The 18,899-nt window shown below is 36.4% G+C and overlaps 1 protein-coding gene across 1 annotated transcript; it reads right to left on the bottom strand.

The window, feature by feature from the left end:
- Nucleotides 1-55: 55 nt before the first annotated feature.
- On the bottom strand, nt 56-18,883 carry cacng6b (calcium channel, voltage-dependent, gamma subunit 6b). The gene is made up of 5 exons (XM_067448965.1): nt 16,919-18,883; nt 12,572-13,315; nt 7,975-8,049; nt 6,716-6,853; nt 56-4,887 (listed from the first exon to the last, which is right to left on the bottom strand). The coding sequence occupies exons 2-5, from the start codon at nt 12,915-12,917 to the stop codon at nt 4,664-4,666; spliced, it is 783 nt and encodes a 260-aa protein (XP_067305066.1). The 5' UTR covers nt 12,918-13,315; nt 16,919-18,883; the 3' UTR covers nt 56-4,663.
- Nucleotides 18,884-18,899: the final 16 nt, after the last annotated feature.

The raw sequence follows: 18,899 nt of genomic DNA, 5'->3' as shown, positions 1-18,899 counted from the left end.
CTTGATCCTAAGAAGATAACTTTATTAAGATTGTTTTCTATGGAAGCACATCTTAACCTCAGAGTAAAAAATATTACAAGATGACTGAGAGAGTTTAAAATACAAGTCACGTTTATGAGACTAAAGGATGCAAATGTTCAGTCACAATTATGAAAAATTATGTCTCAATTGTGAGATATAAAGACGCAATTATGAGAAAGTCAGAAATGCAAATATGACGATTTTCTCTTCTTTTTTTTTTACTCTGGAGACAAAATGAGCTTTCATAATACAGTGATTCTCAACCAAAATTATTTAAAATAAAAGCATTAACATAATAAGATATTTCTTATTTTATTTAACATCCTCCACTATTGTTTTTTTTTCTTTAAGAACGAGGACACTCAGGGTATTTGAAAACCTGTATATATGAGGGAGCCTAATTTTGTGGGATTTCTAAACCTGGAAAAGTTGCGTAAATGAATACAATTCCATGGATATTTTTTAAATGAATATATTTTCCTATAGCTATAATGCCAAGCTATACATTTTTAGAAATTGCATACAGTGTAAACATGTACAGTGAATCACAAACAAAAGGTTCATTTTGGGCCTTTGAATATTGTAAACAATGGAGGGCCTTGGAGTCAAAAAGGTTGAGAAGCACTGTTCTTATAACTACAAAAACAAAAGCCTAATACTCGAAACAAACATGACAAAGAATACGCTATTACCATCTGACATCCTTTTAACAGGCCTTTAAGTTGTAATTACATATTTTGCAGAATAATTTGGCCATTTGGAAGATGATTATTGACCGTTTTTTTCCTAATTTCCAGATGAGCGGACCATCAAACACCACCTCAGTTCTTTTACTATTGGAAGACAGGCTATTGAGGGTTTTATTGTACCCACCCACAAGCATGCACTCATTTCTGTCCAGAGCAACAATTAATAACGCAGATCCTGTTTTATTTCCCCGTTTACTCAGACACATAAAAAAGTGAAAGAACAGCCCGCTAGTCTGACAGGCTATATATACTAGCAGACCTCTGGCTTCAGTGTCAACCTACAGGCTCCAATTTCCCTAGTCCTGCACCCACCCATGCTCCCCCCATCTGATCAAGCCACACACTCTTATGCTACAGACCCAATACACATTCACCAAATTAAAAGGGCCAGTTATTATTCATGCTGTAGGACATGTCGGGGTGGTTGCTCCAGGAACACCCTTCGCCACCTGTCATTTCTGCGGTTCGAGGATATCTAGATTGTTTTGCGCAGGATGGAGGCTTTAGATAGACTGGACGAGAGACATGCAGATTACCGAGGCCCAGACCTTTCCTCACTTCCCAAATGTGCTGGCAACCGTATTCACAAACACTCGGGTGGGAGGGGAGAAACGGGACGGCAGACGCAGGGAAACAGCAGCTCCACCCAAACCCTCGGAGACACCCAAGAGCGATCAACATCGAGAGAACGTCGAGGGTGGGCATAGTTGACATACTAGGATAATATTTCTCATCCACTTCAACATGATGTGCTTAGATGAGCAATGCACTAATTTTAGACTGAGCGAGCGGCAAAAGGGAAGGAGAGAGATTAAAAAATAGGCGAGGAAAGGAGTGCAGGAGACTGTCTTAGGTGAAAGAGATTTAATCCTCAAGCAAAACTAGTCAACGAGAAAGAGTGTGATGAACAACCAAGTGAAGAACAGATATAAGAAAGGAGATGAAGAAGGTTCAGTGAAGGACAGTGTCTTCAGTATAAGGACAAGGCGCTCTCATGTCGACTGGAGTACAATATAAACACATTATTTACATAACAAATGTGGGTCCATTTCATCCACATCAATATATTCATCCTTTTCATACACACGCATCATGTATAGTATTAAGCATCATTTTACATAATGTAAATTAAATCTATGCATGGAAATCTGACATCTAATCTGCTGATTACATTGTTCACTGAAAACCAGCAGAAAAGACCAGCATAAAGTGATGCCCAAGAGTCAAATGGGCATTTAAATGCATAAATACTGCATTGTATACCAAAATATCAAAACCAAGCAGCATTTCATTTAAAGAACGATGGCACAAATAGTTGCTAGGTTTATAAAACAATAGACTTTCACATTTTTAAATGTGTCCAAATGTGGTACTTTTGGGGATCACTGTAGCTGGTCACCAGCATTTGTTGTTATGCTAATGTGCCCATTAGACTTTTTAATTAGCTTATTGCAAGACTTTCTTGGTCAACCAGCTTCACCATAAAGATAATTCTGGTCAACGAAGCTCTACTGCCAAGTTTTGCTAGCAAACGGCTATGATGGTTCACACCACTAACTAGCATACGCTAACTTGGAAAGCTGGTATTTTCAGCCAGGAAATCCCAGTTAAGGCCCGTTCACATGAAGGATGATAACTATAATGACTTTAACTACATTCTAAAGGCCGTTCACAAAAAAGGCATTAACCGTGACTAAAGTTTTAAGAAATGTTCTAATTTTATGGCAGTAGGGAAGTCCTACGATAACAATGACACGTGAATGATATCATTGGAATCACTTTTTCTTTAAACCAACTATAAAGTCGGCATTAAATGGAAGTTGCGACTGTCTTTTCTTCCCTATTGTGATGTTTATGAAACGCCTTCTGGAAAGAGAAAATTGTTGGGTGGGATTTGATTTCATCCTTCGGAAACTGATTGGATTGTAGGAAGTTGGGTGTTGCTAACTAAATAGGAGCAGATCTGAATAGTGGTTTGCAGTCAGTTGTGGAGGATATTTAGATCCCCTCTCCGCCGAGACATTCATCATGAAGAGAACAGACGTTGTTTCAAAGGGAAGGGAGGTAAACGTGTTCTGATTAAAGATTACGATGGCATATGTATTTAAAAAAATAATAAATAGATAGGATGTGCATCATTTATACATTCTGCAGCAACATTCTGTTAAAAAAAGAAAAAAGGTCTATCTTGATTTCATGGTGACTTTAAATAGCTCAGGGATTTAATGGGATAGTTCATGCAAAACTGAACATTCTGTCATTTAATCACACTCATGTCGTTCCAAGCTCTCTTCGTATTCATCTTCGGAACATATCAAGATATTTTTTTAATGTAATCATGAGAGATTTCTGTCCCTCCATTGACAGCTACGTAGCTGACACTTTGACGCTTCAAAAAGTTCATAAATAGATCATAAAACTAATCCATATGAATTGAGTTGTTTAGTCCACATTTTCTGACACGATCGCTATATATGATGAACATTGAATTTAGGCTTTAATTCACATATTTGTCAACGCACACATCAGTTGTGGTAAACGGAAGCTCAAGCATGTTCGCTTGACGTGCGAGAACCAATACGTTTCATTCTCGTGTTACGCAGAACGTTTGAGCTTCTGCAAGAACCAATGAGATTTGTTCTCGCAGGTTCGGTTGACCTTCTGTTTATGTTCCCTGATCAATGTTTATATGTGAATAAAAGCAGAAATGAAATCTGCTCTGTTTCATCACAAAGCAATCCGGTCTCTCCAGAAAATTTGGAATAAGCCGCTCAATTAATACGGATTCTATGATCTTTTATGAACTTTTTCCTTTTATGATCTCTTTATGAACTTTTTTAAGTGTCAAAGTGGTAGTTGCGTAGCTGTCAATGGACAGAGGAACAAATCTACCTCTAAATCTCTCTCTAAAAATATCTTCAATCGTGTTCTGAAGTCTGGTTTGGAACAACATGAGGGTGAATTAAATTTTTTGGGTGAACTTTAAAACTTTAAAACCCTTTAAAGCTACAGACGGAAAAATAATAAAACGCATTTATTATTTATAATAAACAGAATGTGATCATGTGTTGGTGTGGACGCTAATACAGTTATTGGTTTCACTTTATTTTGATTGTCCATTTAACACATTCTGTTGACTTTAAGTAACGTTAGAGTGTTAGTACAGTATTAGTAGACTGGGAGGGTTAAGGTTTTGAATAAGTTAACATGTAGTAGCAAAGTTACTCATAGTCCAGTAGATGTCTGTTGGAGGACCATCACAATAAAGAGTTAGCAGATATTAAGCAGACAGTTTACTAATGCTCTAACGAGTTAGAATAAGTTGACCTGTAGCTGCAAAGTTACTTATAGTCAACATAATGTCAAACAGTAACCATAATCATATCATGTATTTTTAATGGATACTAAATAATTTTATATTTATCATTATAGATATTGTTCTTGGTGTGAACAGACCTTTAGCATAGATAGGATGGCCTATTTAAAAAGAAGAAGAAGAAAAAACATTTTACACTTTCAACCTGCAGAAATCTGTCAGAAGTCAGTTTTACATAGCAAGTAATTAAATCAGGTTTCCTATACAAATCAGCAATGCAGATAAATGAACAATGCATAATAGCACAGCATTTTGTGTAAATGAAGCCTTTAAAGATAGTAAACAGATCTGTTGGTCACTGATTTTATGTACAGAGCCATTATAGAAATATCAGTTCAAATTCAGTGTGTGTGTGTGTGTGTGTGTAATCTTATGCATAAACAATTCTAATGCAGGTTATGTCCAAATCATTATGAACATTAGCTATTGAGAGTCCTTTACAGCATCAGTTAATCCCTCAAGCAGCATAAGAGTATAAAAGATCTTCTGCTACTTAACTCACTGGCAGTCCTGACAGCTAGGCATCACTACTGCTTGGCTGACGAAAACATTTCTCCATGGGGTTGTAGGGGAGGGAAAGCAACAGGAACATTAGACCTCCAAAAATGAGAATGGCCCCAGCCGAGCCAATACACGCCACTGACCAGGACAGCTCGTGATGGAGAGGGATACTGTGATCGCTTGCCAATAAAGCCAGCACAGACTGGTGGAAAACAATGATGGACAACAGGACCATGAGACCTGGGGAAAGTGGAGAGATGAAAGGTCATTTCATTTTAAAGGAACAGTTTACCCTTTTCGATTCAACATGAAACATTTAGGAGCAAAATTATATTTCTAGTGGAGCATGGTCTACTTAAGCTTGTAACGGCGGTCACTTCAGACTGTGATGAAGGGATATTTTAACATATAGACAGTTTAAGTTGTAAAAATTAAGGAGTTTTTTTTAAATAGTTGGATTTAATGTGAATTATTTCCAATTTTATATACTGTTACTCGAGTGATCTGGATTGTATGTGTCATAAATATAAAAATAAAACAAAAATTGTGCTGTGATCATGTTCAATGTCAATGTTCAAGTAAAAACTCTAAAGGGGCCAGTCACACAGAACTATTCCAATGCGCTACTTCTCCATTGTTTATCAATGTAAACATGCTAGACGGATGTCTTTAACTCTTTCCCCACCAGCATTGAAAAAAAAAAAAAAGTTGCCAGTCACCGCCAGGGTTTTTTAACATTTTCACAAAAATTGGTCCATAGAATATTTTGTTGTATGAATATCTGAGCATGAAATACATCAAAAGAAACAGCAGACCCTCTGTTTTAAACAAAGCTTAATTCAGTTTTATTCTAGATTCATGCATTTATTTTTTCATTAACACTTAAATGTGGGAGGTTTCATTTAAAAAAAAAAAAAAAAAAACATTCTTTGAGAAATCACATTTTTCTCAAAGGCTACATCCAGATCAGATTCTGAACGATGTTATGCATCTTTTTCGCCTGTGTTTTGACCAGGAGATTCTGTTCCCTCCAGGGCATAACAGTGGAAACACGGAAACACTGAAAATTAAGTGTAAGCGGGGAAGTGTTTTTTCACAAAAAAAAAAAATCAGTTTGTCAGGGAAAGAGTTAACTGTTTAAGTCTTGCATCATGTTGAGCATCTCGGAGCTCAAATTACATTTTAAGTAAAAAGCTCTTTAGACCTTAACTATAAATAACATTGCACCTATATGTGTACCAACTCTCAACAGTAAATAAAACACCATCAGCGGAAACAGCCGGTTAGCCACGTGGGTTTACTGTTCGCTGCGTCAGAATTTATTCAGCAAATGCCTTTCCATCTCCCATTAATCCCATCAACTCTTTTTTGCAAGTCAAAAACGACCTAAAGAGTGCAGAATTTGCCATTTCCATCACTTGCTTCTGACATGATACTTTTAAATGTGCATAAAAACAGGAGGATAAAAACAACTACTGGAATGAAAAAAGTGCTTTATTGTGATGCTCCCCCAATACACATTCAGCTGGCTATAAGTAACTTTACAACTACGTCAACTTATTCTAACCCTACCGGTCTAATACTCTGATGGTTATTAGGTTACCAATATCACCGTAACATAACAACTTGATGGAAACGCACCTATTTCACTTTTTTTGTAAACTTTGAAGAGATTCGCTTCAAATTTTATGGAAACCTAGCTACTGACCTACGCCTTGCGTTTTTAACTGTGTGAACCGGCCATAACAAGATTATATCTTGTGAAACCGCATATAATGATGACACAATTTAATTGACTGTTGCCAATGGCAACTACATTTTAAATGTTTGTAGCAGGTTTTAATTTATTTTCTATTTTAGTTTCAGTCTGGAGCTGCATAGGACTATGAATAGGCCTGAAATATTTCTTCTATAGGCCAGCTGTACTTCTTGATGCCTGACATTGTGATGGTTAAAGTTTGAGCTCATAATCCCAGCAACGGGACATAGTGAACTTGACCACTGCCAATCCTAGTCTACTTCAGTTTTACTGGTGTGTGGATGCTGTTATGAGGTGTTTGAAAAGTACCTGAGAGGACGAAGCAGATGGTAGCAGGCTTGAGGAAGAAGGGCACACTCTTACTGAGAGACATAGTGATGCACAGAGAGCCCATGACCATCAGAAACAAACTGAACAAAGCCAACATTGCACCTGTTATATGCAAACCTAAGAGGGAAACAAAGCAAGCACTTAGTTATACGTGTTACTAAAGTTATACTTGAGTTGTACTTGATACTAAAAGTCTCCTTAATTTTACAATATAGGAAAAAGTATGTGGACAACCAAAACCTGAGGCATTTCATTTTAAAACAATTGGCAATAATGGCCCCCCTAACAGCTTGAACTCTTCTGGGAAGGCTTTCCACTGGATGCTGGAACATTGCTGGGGGGATTTGCTCCCATTTAGACAGAAGAGCATTAGTGAGGTCAGGCACTGATTTTGGCTGGTGGGATCTGGCACATGTTCGGCATTCCAGTTCATCCCAAAGGTGTTCAATCTGAGCTTTAGGCAGGCTGGATTCAGTTAATCGTTCCTTAATATTGCTAGTGTCATGCTCTCCCAGTTAAAATACCAGAACACTAACAAAAACGATATATCTTTATGCTATATTCCAAGCTATCTAAAGTCATACAAAAAGCTTCAAGTAAAGCAACAGACCAAAATTTACTGGAAATGTTGATTGTAGGTCTATTCATGAATCTAATTCATGAACGCATTGCAATTTTAAAGAATCAGTTCAGCCAGTTCACGGAACCAGTCTGAATGATTTAGTCATGAATCAAAGTGGTGTAAAACACTTTGTAGAATCAAAGTAAACAGTTGACTAGTAGGAGAGATTTGCAGTGTCTTCTCACACAAAGTTATCATTTTAATTCAGAGGACAGGAAATATAGCTTGTGTATATGACATGGACCACTTTATCATCATTTTATAGTGCTTTTGCATCCTTTTTTTATTCTAACTGCATGGAAAAAGTTACCAGTAACACCAAACCTGTTAGGAGTGTCCAGCTACACTTTTTTGGGTATATATTGTAAATTGCTGGGGTATTCAGTAATTATGAAAAGGAGTGTAAGAATTATAAATTCTTGTGCATGTACACTGTACGGGAGGTGGAGAGCTGGAGAGACATGGAGCAGGGGGAGGAGACCGAAACACATGACTGATTTTCAATGAGAGAAACAGCGTGGAAGGAGAGAGAATGAATAGATGAGAGAGCAAAGAGGAGAATAACACACAGACAACACACAGAGAAAAGAGGGCAGAGTATACAGGAAGAACTTACTTTTTTGGGTGGTTTTCTTAAATATGACAGCATTCTCTCCAGAAGTGTAGAATTTAAAGAATGTGCAGTTTGATTCTAAGGGTGAAAAATGAGACAGTGAGAAAGAAGAATGAGGCAGAGACGGTGAAGAATAAAGAAACAGAAAAAGGCACTTGAGCTCTCTGCTGTAAGCCCTGTGAGGGTCATTGTGTATTAATGTGTCGAGGACACAGAGCAGCCCTCTCACATATGGCACTGAAAGAACAAGAAAGACAGAGAGAGCAAGGCAGATGGAGAGGGAGGGAATGAGAGTGAGGCAGATGGAAAGAGAAGATGAAGGGTAGAACAAGGAAGAGGGAACAGACTCAGGTTAATGTAAAATAAAATCCACATTCTCTCTCGTCCTCTGCAGCTTGTCTGTTGTCGTATATGTCTAGATTTTTCTCTCATGTCAACTATATTTAGACTTTGAACCAGGCAGCAGTCGGATTGCATGTGCAGATTGCATGTATTTCAATGTGCAATATGACTGACCTTTCTATAGCTATAACTGTGACCCATCACACATATTTTCTCCAGTTACCCTCTTTGGAAACTTACCCTTGTTGGAAAAATGTGTGCACACCCAATTTTTATATAGTAAAATTTCAGCTCTTTAAAAAATCAAGATCAAATAAAAATAATAAAATAAAACTAGGAAAACATCCATTTATACATCTTTACATGTCTTTAGAAGTCAATATATTGTTTTTTTATTTTTCACATCGGTGAACATAAGCTTATGACTGACCTACAGTCCACGGCAATCCATTTTTTGTCAATTTGTTCGAGGTTGATTCAGGGTCAGTTCACACAGAACACATTCTCACAATCTCCGTCTATGCTATTTTTTTAAGTACACATGAGTCAGACTGTTTTTGGCCATCTGTTTTTGTCTTGATGTTATTTCTTGGGTATCTCACCATAAATGTCACATTTTAAGACATTTTGTCAAAAAAGTTTATCTTCAATTTTCAAAATGTTATGAAGATTCCTATTTACATGCAGACTATTATTTATGTACAGGTCAGGGTATGATTAAATGGGTTTTTTTTTAAATTAATTTTATAATTAGCTTAATACAATATATATATATATATATATATATATATATATATATATATATATATATATATATATATATATATATATATAAACATACATACAAACATAGACACACACACACACATGCACACAGTCAAGTAAGGTCACTGCTGAGCGTTGCACTAGATATGATTAGCATAGAGCTGGTAATGTAATATTGAACAGATCTCTTAAAAATGCATCATGGAAGTCATAACCGAGAATGAAAGCAGGTCATCTCCATACAATGTTTAAACATCAAACTGCTGATCATTTTTAGCTATCACTGTTTAAATGTTGTATGCAGAAACCAAACTAGTTGTCTTTTCTTTGAATTTGCTGAATTTTTCTAACGTTGCCAGAAAAAATAGCCCAAAAAGATGCTGTTCTGCGTTCTCAGCTAAAGGGGTGTTGCGTTATGATCTGTTATGACAGGTTCAAGTCGAGAGTGGAACTGTTCCTTAACAGAGCTGGCAGTCAGACCGATGGCACTGTTTCAAGAGACATCATCACAGTCCTCTGGGTCTTAAAAACCGAGGCAGATGAAACTCCCTGGCTCTCTGTTTATGCGTGTTGTTACGTGAGAGGTAAGATGAATAACACAAATATCACGCTAGATAAACTAAGCCGTTGCATCTCAAAATGTGAACAACCATCATTAATAATATCACTGTATGGCTGTATGTGAGCTGAATGCTGCTTTGTCTTTAAAAATAATTATGCATGATCTTTTCCTCCTGATAACCCAGATACATACATATAAGTACGCCATATTATAGGTTCACATTTCAAAAAACTATTAGTGTAACATCAACGTAGCCAGATTTAGTTTATTCATTTAGTAAATCTAATTCATTCTTTATAGTTCCTTATTCATTTGTATTTTATCTCAATGTCAGTCTCCAGTTTCCCCAAGAGCAAAGCAAACACTATGTTAAGAATGAAATACCATCATACCACCTACTGAACACTCTAATCCACATACAACTAAAAATAGTATGAAGAACAACAATGCATTATGCAATAAAACATTAATTAAACAGCATTATGCTACATATTTGTCCACAATCTCTTCATGCTGCATGTTTAATGGCAGCATAATAAGATCTTTTCTTCCCTATTGTGACGTGTATATATACACTGGAACAGTGAACAAAATGCAGGGTGGAACTTGCATTTCAAGGAACTTGCAGGTGGAACATTTTTTAAGAAATATTTGCATATATATATAAAATCTTTTTTTTAAGTATATGCATGCATGTGTGTGCTTGATATATACATAATAATTATACACAATACACAAACATATATTCTGTAAACACAAACTTTTATTTTTGGATGCAATTAATCACAATTAATTTCAGAGCCTCTTAAAGAAGTTACAGGTCTGTGAGAGCCAGAAATCTTGCTTTTTGTAGGTGACCAAATACTTCTTTTTTTTACACCATAATTTGGAAATAAATTATTTAAAAAGCAGGCTCAAAAAATCAATGTGATTTTCTGGATTTTTTTCTTATTCTGTCTCTCATAGTTGAAGTGTACCTATGATGAAAATTACAGGCCTCTCTCATCTTTTTAAGTGGGAGAACTTGCACAATTGGTGGTTGATTAAATACTTTCTTGCTCCAGTGTGTGTGTGTGTGTGTGTGTGTGTGTGTGTGTGTGTGTGTGTGTGTGTGTGTGTGTGTGTGTGTGTGTGTGTGTGTGTGTGTGTGTGTGTGTGTGTGTGTGTGTGTGTGTGTGTGTGTGTGTGTGTGTGAATATTCATAGCATATAAGTTATATTATATATAACATATGAATATATATTATTTGAATATATATTATTCAAGCACATTGCATTGTGGGATACAGTATGCAGCAGGTCATCATATAGAAAATCTGCATACTATATGCTACCATATACTGCAGAACCAGCGACAGAAGTATGGTAGTATATTGTTCTGAATAGACAGCTATGTTTACATGGACACCTTTTTTTTTTCATCGGAATGAATCCGAACATAGTGTTTGCATGAACACTAAATTAAGTGATCAGGTTATGCGCATGTATATGTCACTAGCTTCAAATCTTGATTTTTTGACATGGGCACACTGCACGAATATATTTTCCCGCTGTTTGCACATACTTACCACTCTCCTATATTGCTTCTTATCTTTTTTTTTTTAATGAGCAGACTAGTAATATTTATCTATTTCGGGTCCAAATTGGGAAATGACAAGCACATAAATTGTTGTGAGTGCTGCATATTTATTAAGCAGTCAAAACATCTGTTCAAGACGTGGATAAGAGACGTTGCCAGACTGACAGTAAAAGGTCTGGACTTTATCGCAGCTTTCATTGGCCAAATAGTGCCCAAGAGGACATCTGACTGGCATGTAAAGCAACCAATCAGAGTTTGTTTTGTTCGGCGTCATGTTTAGGGGCATGAAAACGTATTCTGTGTTTGGCAGGGATAGTTAAATGTCTCTCAGGCATTTCTCTTTCAATTTTCTTCAAATCTCCCTTTTGCTTGTTCTCTCTCCTTTACCGTCATACGCCCCCTAATGCTGATTGGCTACACATTTGTTGTTGTGTTGGTCCGACAAGCTTTTTTATGTTTTTCAAATATCGCTTACCCCACCTTAACTAACGTTAACGAATGGAGCCTTATTGTAAAGTGAAACCTATTGTTCTTTATAATTCTTTTGCACTTTAATCTTTTTGAAACATTTGTTTACTTTAGAAAAAATTGTGAAAAAATGTTATTTTGGTATAATAAAAAAAAAGTAATTAAACCTGTTACAGTGTTAGCACTTTTTTTGCAGCTTATTTCAATATTGTGATAATATCGTATACTGTGAAAAAAGCTTCAGCAATTATCGCAACATAAACATTTGGTACCGTCACATGCCTAAATGCAAGTTAATTTCCATACGATAACAGACCGATTTTGGCATCACAACAGCTTTGTTTACAGGCTGACCATAAAGAACACGACACGAGTCCTGGAAATCTTGTAGAATGCAGCCATCAGATGACGGTGTCAAAATTCCTGAAGTTTTTCTGGTTTTGTGTGCCTTTTACATCAGACGTTCAGCCAAAAGTCCTTGGGTGTGACGTCTGAGGCTAGGTGAGATGCTGCCCTGCTCTACTTCAAAGACGATGAATGGAGGGACAATTTTAGAATGACACAACAGTCATTTATGACACTTCATTCAACAACAACAACCGCTAGTTTCACACGTCATACATCATTGCACATGCGCAGTACTTTCCAGTTTTGGGTTTCAATCCGATCAAGTGTGTCCTCTTGTTTGGATTAGAAAAGGTCTAAACCATCCCTTTCAATCCAAATGAAATTTTAATTGGATTTGGCCAATTCGTTCTTATTGACATGGTTACATGTGAGTTTTATATTCCGAGTAGGATTACAATCGGATTATTAGGGTCCATGTGAACACAACTATCGAGTGAGTATGTAAGATAGAGGGATAGAGAGAACGAGCGCTCTCACCTCCAGGCAGTTCTGCAGGTCCACAGCTCTCTCTCTCTGGGTCAATATCTGACACCCAAAGAGTGCGAATGCATGATTTCCAAAGGCCGTAATGTGCCATCTCACACGTCTGGTTGTTCCTGAAGTGTTTTGGTTGGGATAGCTCCACCCAGAACTCTGTGCCCATGCCAAGTACCATCAGAGTTACGCCTATGCAGGCGATAAAAAACGTCAGCTTGATCTTTCCCTCCTTGCTGTCACTCATCCGAGGGGGCCTTGGCCGGTTACCTACACGTCCGCTCTTACCGCCAGCTCCTCCCATACCTCTTCCATCATCATCTTGTGCGATAAAAAAGTTGGACCACATGGCGAAAACTCCCAGAGGCAAAGTCAAGAAAGGGGACAAACAGAAATGACTAGAGCAAAAAACAGGAGACTAGGGAGATTAGTCTGGAGTTAGCCGGATGAATAATGAGAACACAGAGAAGTATATTAATAGAAAGCTCAAAAAAGAACAGGAAATGATAGTGAATTACAATGTTCTGTGATTTAAAAAGAATCCGGCGTGCCACAAATTCAAGTGACAGGGGGTCATTTCTGAAGAACGTAGAGTGGGAATTAACTGACGCCTACAGATGCGAGAAGGTTTGATAACAATCTAGACAGGAATAATGGGTAGATGAAAAGAACGACTTGATGAGCGACATTGGATTGAGGCCTTATAGAGCTGTAAAAAGAAGATGCATTCCTCTTTTTTTGATGAATCTGCAAAAGAAAAAAAATAGTAATCAAAAGACTGAAGGATAAATTTATCAGAAACCCAATCTATTTTTCTCTTAAGTCAAACATTGCACAATTTGCCAATGACGCAGAAAACTTAATTCAAGATACTCTCTAGATTTTTAAAACAAATTAATAAAGGCAACTCTAACATAACTCTAATGCTTTACTAATTTCATTCTAACACTACAATAAGGTTGAAATTGTTGGCATTAGTGAATGTATTAGGTATCATGAATTCACAATAATGATCATGAATCATGAATTCACAACAACAGCCATTATTAACAGCAATGGTCACTCACACATTACAATAAGGTTCCATTTGTTAATATTAGTTAACTACTAGAGGTGTAAATATACACTACAATTCTGCATTTACTCACTCTCATGTTGTTTTCACGCATTATGCAAGCATTTGAACATCTGCGTTTACTACAGTATGCGCGTCGTGGTAAATCTGTTCATCATATAAAGCCATCGTGTCTCTTCAGAAGACTTAGATCTGAATAAGACCACTCGATTAGTTATTTTTACGATTACTTTTCTTTATTGGGGGGGGGGGGTCCTTTTAAGTTTAAGAGGAATGGACTTTAAATGGAGGAACAGAAATCTCTCAGGTTTCATACAAATATTTGTTTTAAAAATATCTTGAATTAAGCTTTTTGTTTTTATCCAACTGAATGGAAAACAAGACATTTTGCAGCATATACAACATATATGTATTCATTCGATAATACTATTTTAATACTGAACTTTTTTCTCTTTGCTGTTAAAGTTAGTAGCGGCACAGTTGAATAGCCCCAATACCTGGAAAAACAACATTATACCTTTGTCCTTCAATAAGCAAACAGGCAGCTTACTTTCAGAGAAGGTAAATATGGGTCACGATTAGGTCACATTGTCTAAGAATCAGCTATGCCAGATGCGACTCCAAGATAATAACACATACCCGCATAACCCGACCCACTTTAGCCCAGCGTGTTTGATCTGTGCCATTTTAAGGCCTCATAAATACCCGAGCATTACAAGTACAGAGAACTATTAGATCTATGGACAGAGTTTCAAGGTGTGCGGCATTCTGCTATTCTAAAAAAAGAAGAGAGAGCGGGAAGAGTTTAATGGGGACTGAACAGACGGAGGGATGAAACACAAGGTTGATTGAGAATGAAGGCGAAAAGAAGAGCCAGGTGGAGCAGTGGGTGTTAATTCACGTGTGACAGGCAAACCAACAGAGGGTCTAAAGTCGTTATCACTGTCCTTGTACAGGGAGTACTACAGGACAAGGCTCACTGAAGCCAATCACTCACTCAGGAGCAAAAAGAAAACAATGCAAGAATTAAGCATGTGGCCTGTTTAGGATGATACACTCCCAAACACAGACTTTTAAATGAGCTGTTAAAATACATCTCCAAAAAAAATCTGTATTGTAAAACATAGTACAAACAAATGATATTCAACCATTTGTTTATTAGAATATATTATTTTAAAAAATACTTTTTTAAATAATATAGTCTATATATTCAAAAAAAAAAAATGCATTTTAGCAACAAAGCAAGTATATTAATAAAGGGGGGGGGGGGTCTAATGCCATTTCAGCCATTCTGACTTATTTACACGGTTAAAGAGGTAGATTCTAATGCTAAATGTGGCCAAATAATTCCAAATAATTTTAATACAAAACAGAATTTTCCTGTGCTAATTCAGGAATCGAATAGGTTTTGGAAGGGTTTTTTTTACGAGTATGGGCCTGTATGACTTCATAAAGGGGGGAATTCCTTTAATGTGCACTTTTCCCAGATGACCGCATCTGGGCATCTGCACATCGCTCCCAGAGTGAGAGCAGGAGCATGCCCATCAACGAGCTTAGTCCGGGTTACAGAAGCTGTTGGCAGAGCGGTCTCTTTTTTTTTTTTTGACCACAAAATCAACAATGTCGCTAAAGAAGTGTTTTTTATTGTGAAGGAAGACCTTGTTCAGCTTCCCAAATAACCCAGCGCTAAGGAAACAGTGGATGCAGTTTGTTTTTCCAGAGCAGCACCAGAGTTCTGCAAGTGTGTTTGTTTGTTCCAGGTCATGAGTCGAAACCACAGGCGGCAAATTAAACTGGATAACTACTGGATAATGGGATAATGCCATGATGTTTTGTGTGTGGCGCGCTTGGACAAGCTCGGCTGTTTTCAGAAAGAATTGGTACAGCACATTTCTTTTATAAAAATGATAAAACTAAAGAGTTTTCAAAGATATGATGGATGCAATACTACTTTATAGGTACTCAAGAAAAATTTAATTAGCTGACAATTAAATTTTTATTTCAACTATACACTACCATACACTACTATTTTTTTTAAACAATGATAGTTTTACTAAAAATACTTCTCAAAAGTAACTATAAATATATTTCCATTGTTACAAAATGTAAAATGTCTTTTTCAAAAATAAAAACAAAAGCAACAACAGAACTACAACTGTTTCAACAACAACAAAAATATTAAACAGCACAACTATTTTCAAAATTAATAGAAAATGTTTCTTGAGCACCGAAACAGTATGGATGTGATTTCTGAAGGGCACTTAAGACTGCACAACAAAATATAAATGATTCCATATATTCAACTTTGTCAATTTATATCAGAAAACAAGCCTGTTGTTTCATTGGAAAACAGGTTAAAAATCCAGATTAAGACATTTGCAGTGTGACTAGACTACACACACAGATATGAAACTAGTTATTCAGTAAGTTTTTAGGCCATTTTAGGCTTTGTAATTTAGTCATTTGACATATAACAGACTGTCACAACACTAAACATGACCTGGAAATGTAACAGGCTATAATTAACCCAACAAGATCATCTCTACCTCCATCGTAGCTCTTTAAATTACCCCGACTCTGTCAAAACTTTCTTCAAAACAGTTACGCTTCTATAATATGCATACAATACTTTGCTAGCTGTTGCCTCAAAAGCAAGAAGTCTACACACATTCCTAAGGGGCTCACATCTCAGTCAAGAGACAATTTTGTCAGCCAGAATGAAAGAAACCAATTGTCACTTTAAAGTAACAGGGCTTCAGCCACAAAACTCGCACACTAGACCTATGATTTAGACTCCAGAATCCATCTATAAAACATTTCTCATAACAATAAATTACATCCAGACCAATGGAACTACCTAAATGTTTATAATGTAAATGACAAGTAGTCACATATTTAACAGTGATGCGATTATGATGCAATAAAATGCTAAATTATTTAAAAATAAAAATAAATCTGGTTAATATACAAAATCGTTTACACTCGTAGCAGTTCAGATATAATACATTTTTAATTATATCAACACATCCATGCATTTTAGATTCAGATTTTTAAAGGGAAAAAAATAAAAACAAGTTTGCAAAGTTATCAAATGTGCAATCGCTCTTCCTGAGAGCATAATAAAATGCATAATTTTATAAGCTGCACAACACACACTACTAAATTTAAGGATTGTGTCACAGATTTTATTAAACTATGACAGTATGCATGTTGTGCAGTAAGTGCATTGAAAAGCCATCAAGCTTTAGCAACAGTGAGAGCAATCAAATCCTGACCTGTTCTGTGTGGGTGCAGATCTGATGACTAGACACATGAAACTCAACTGAGAGGGTAGGAGAAGGAGGGACGCAACGAGAGCAAGAGAAACAAAAAAAGAGAAAGTGGAGGGTGGAGAAAAGCGGGACTGGGGCTCACGCAATCAAGTTGAGGATAATTTGAATGCATGATAGCTTAAGCGTGAGTAGATGGTCCAAGCAAGAGTATTTTTCCACGCATGGATAGATTTTTTAATTATTCAGCGTAGGTTTGCATATGTGGGGGAAATAAAGTTGAGTGTATGTCAGCTGATCCACTGATGTTTGCGTGTGTGCGCTGGTGTATGGCCAATGGTTCTATTTTGGAAGAGCACCTGTTAATGACATTAAGAGCGTGGGAGTTACAGTTGCAAAGACAGAAAAGAGAGAGAGAGGACTGTTTATTAGGCGAGAGAAAGACGCTGATAGGGCAGCTTAGAAAGTTATAGATGGAATCAAATATGATGTGTGAGAAAGAAAATAAAGATGGTTAGAAAGCTGGCTATAAGACATAATATTGTCGCATTATTGACAGGTTAAAATAATGAAGCCAAAATTATGGTCTCTAATAATCCAACAGAACATGTTTCTATCTATCCATTAGAAGCAGTTTATTCATACAACGCCATAGCCATTCAATAATGGTTTTAGATAAAGCGCTGAATAAATCAGTAGAAAACATGTCATCTCTCCAAAGTAATGAGCAGTATTTCACTGAACTTTAACAACAAAGCAGAATATAAAACTGCACTTAAGAATCTTATTTACTTGCCAAGACCTGATGCCATTATTGCAAACTGCGGATTTGTTTCCATGATAAGCTAGCTGGCTAACCTACATGAGCAAAAATAAAAAATTCAGGCAGATTGATTTATGATTTGGATCACGTGTCAAACTGTTGAAATCACGTGACAGTGATCTGAATCATGAATCAATCCGCTGATTCATGACCGTTTGAATCTATATTTGAGGTTTGAAAACAAACGCGGAAGAGAAGACAATGCTGAATAAAGTCGTAGTTTTTGTTATTTTTAGACCAGAATGTATTTTCGATACTTCAAGAGATTCTAATTACCTAACTGATGTCACATATGGACTACTTTGATGATTTTTTTATTCCCTTTCTGGATATGGACAGTATAGTGTGCATACACTTAGATACGCTCTCGGACTAAATATAAAATATCTTTAACTGTGTTCTGAAGATGAACGGAGGTCTTACAGGTGTAGAACGACATTAGGGTGGGTCATTAATGACATCAATTTCATTTTGGGGTGAACTAACCCTTTAAATTCCAGGTGTACATTTTTTGTTAAACAAAAGTATAAAACGTAAATTTGAATAAATAAAAAAAACTTCATAGTAAATACATTAAAATTGTTCATTTTGCCTTGGTTTTTTTTTTAGGGGGGCAAATAAGTACTAAAACAGAAGTACTGGGCTAACTTAACCAGAAGATTTTTTACTGTTGAGCTTGTGAACATTTTTTTCCTGGCTCCCTAAAAATGATTGGTCAGAAGGTTGAGAATATATTTTCAGACAACATGCATCAGGTGGTTTATAGTTGTGCCACTGACGTCTGAGACTAGGAGACCGTGTATTTTAACCAGTTATGAAATTTGTTTTCTACATAATAAAAAGTTAATTTATATTCATATACCCTTGCCAAGCAGCTAAAAGCAGTTTATTATATTCTATTAAAATGAACCATCAAGTCAACAACTTTTCTCCCCCCAGTCTTTACAGAGGACTTTATTCAGTTTCATTCTACTGGATTTGCAAAGCACATTTAACTCCTCATAATCTCTAATTCCCTGCATTTTATAATTTCCAGCCAACTCATAGAAGCACATGACTACAGGTAATCAACATTTTAATTATATTTTCTTGTTTTTTATTTGAGAAAAGCAAGCAAACACAACACCCTACCCCAATCCAAACCCTCCTCCCCGCATAATGCCC

This window comes from Pseudorasbora parva, chromosome 7 (assembly GCF_024679245.1).
Source record: "Pseudorasbora parva isolate DD20220531a chromosome 7, ASM2467924v1, whole genome shotgun sequence".
Classification (NCBI taxonomy): domain Eukaryota; kingdom Metazoa; phylum Chordata; class Actinopteri; order Cypriniformes; family Gobionidae; genus Pseudorasbora; species Pseudorasbora parva.
This window is presented reverse-complemented; position numbering and strand designations above follow the sequence as displayed.

Bases quoted from the DNA above. Each gene is read 5' to 3' on its own strand.
- cacng6b (XM_067448965.1), bottom strand. From the start codon at position 12,917: ATGTGGTCCAACTTTTTTATCGCACAAGATGATGATGGAAGAGGTATG. The intron at 8,050-12,571 runs GTGAGAGCGCTC...TTTCACCCTTAG, and splicing joins ACCTGCAGAACTGCCTGGAG to AATCAAACTGCACATTCTTT. The intron at 6,854-7,974 runs GTAAGTTCTTCC...TTTCCCTCTTAG, and splicing joins TAAGAAAACCACCCAAAAAA to GTTTGCATATAACAGGTGCA.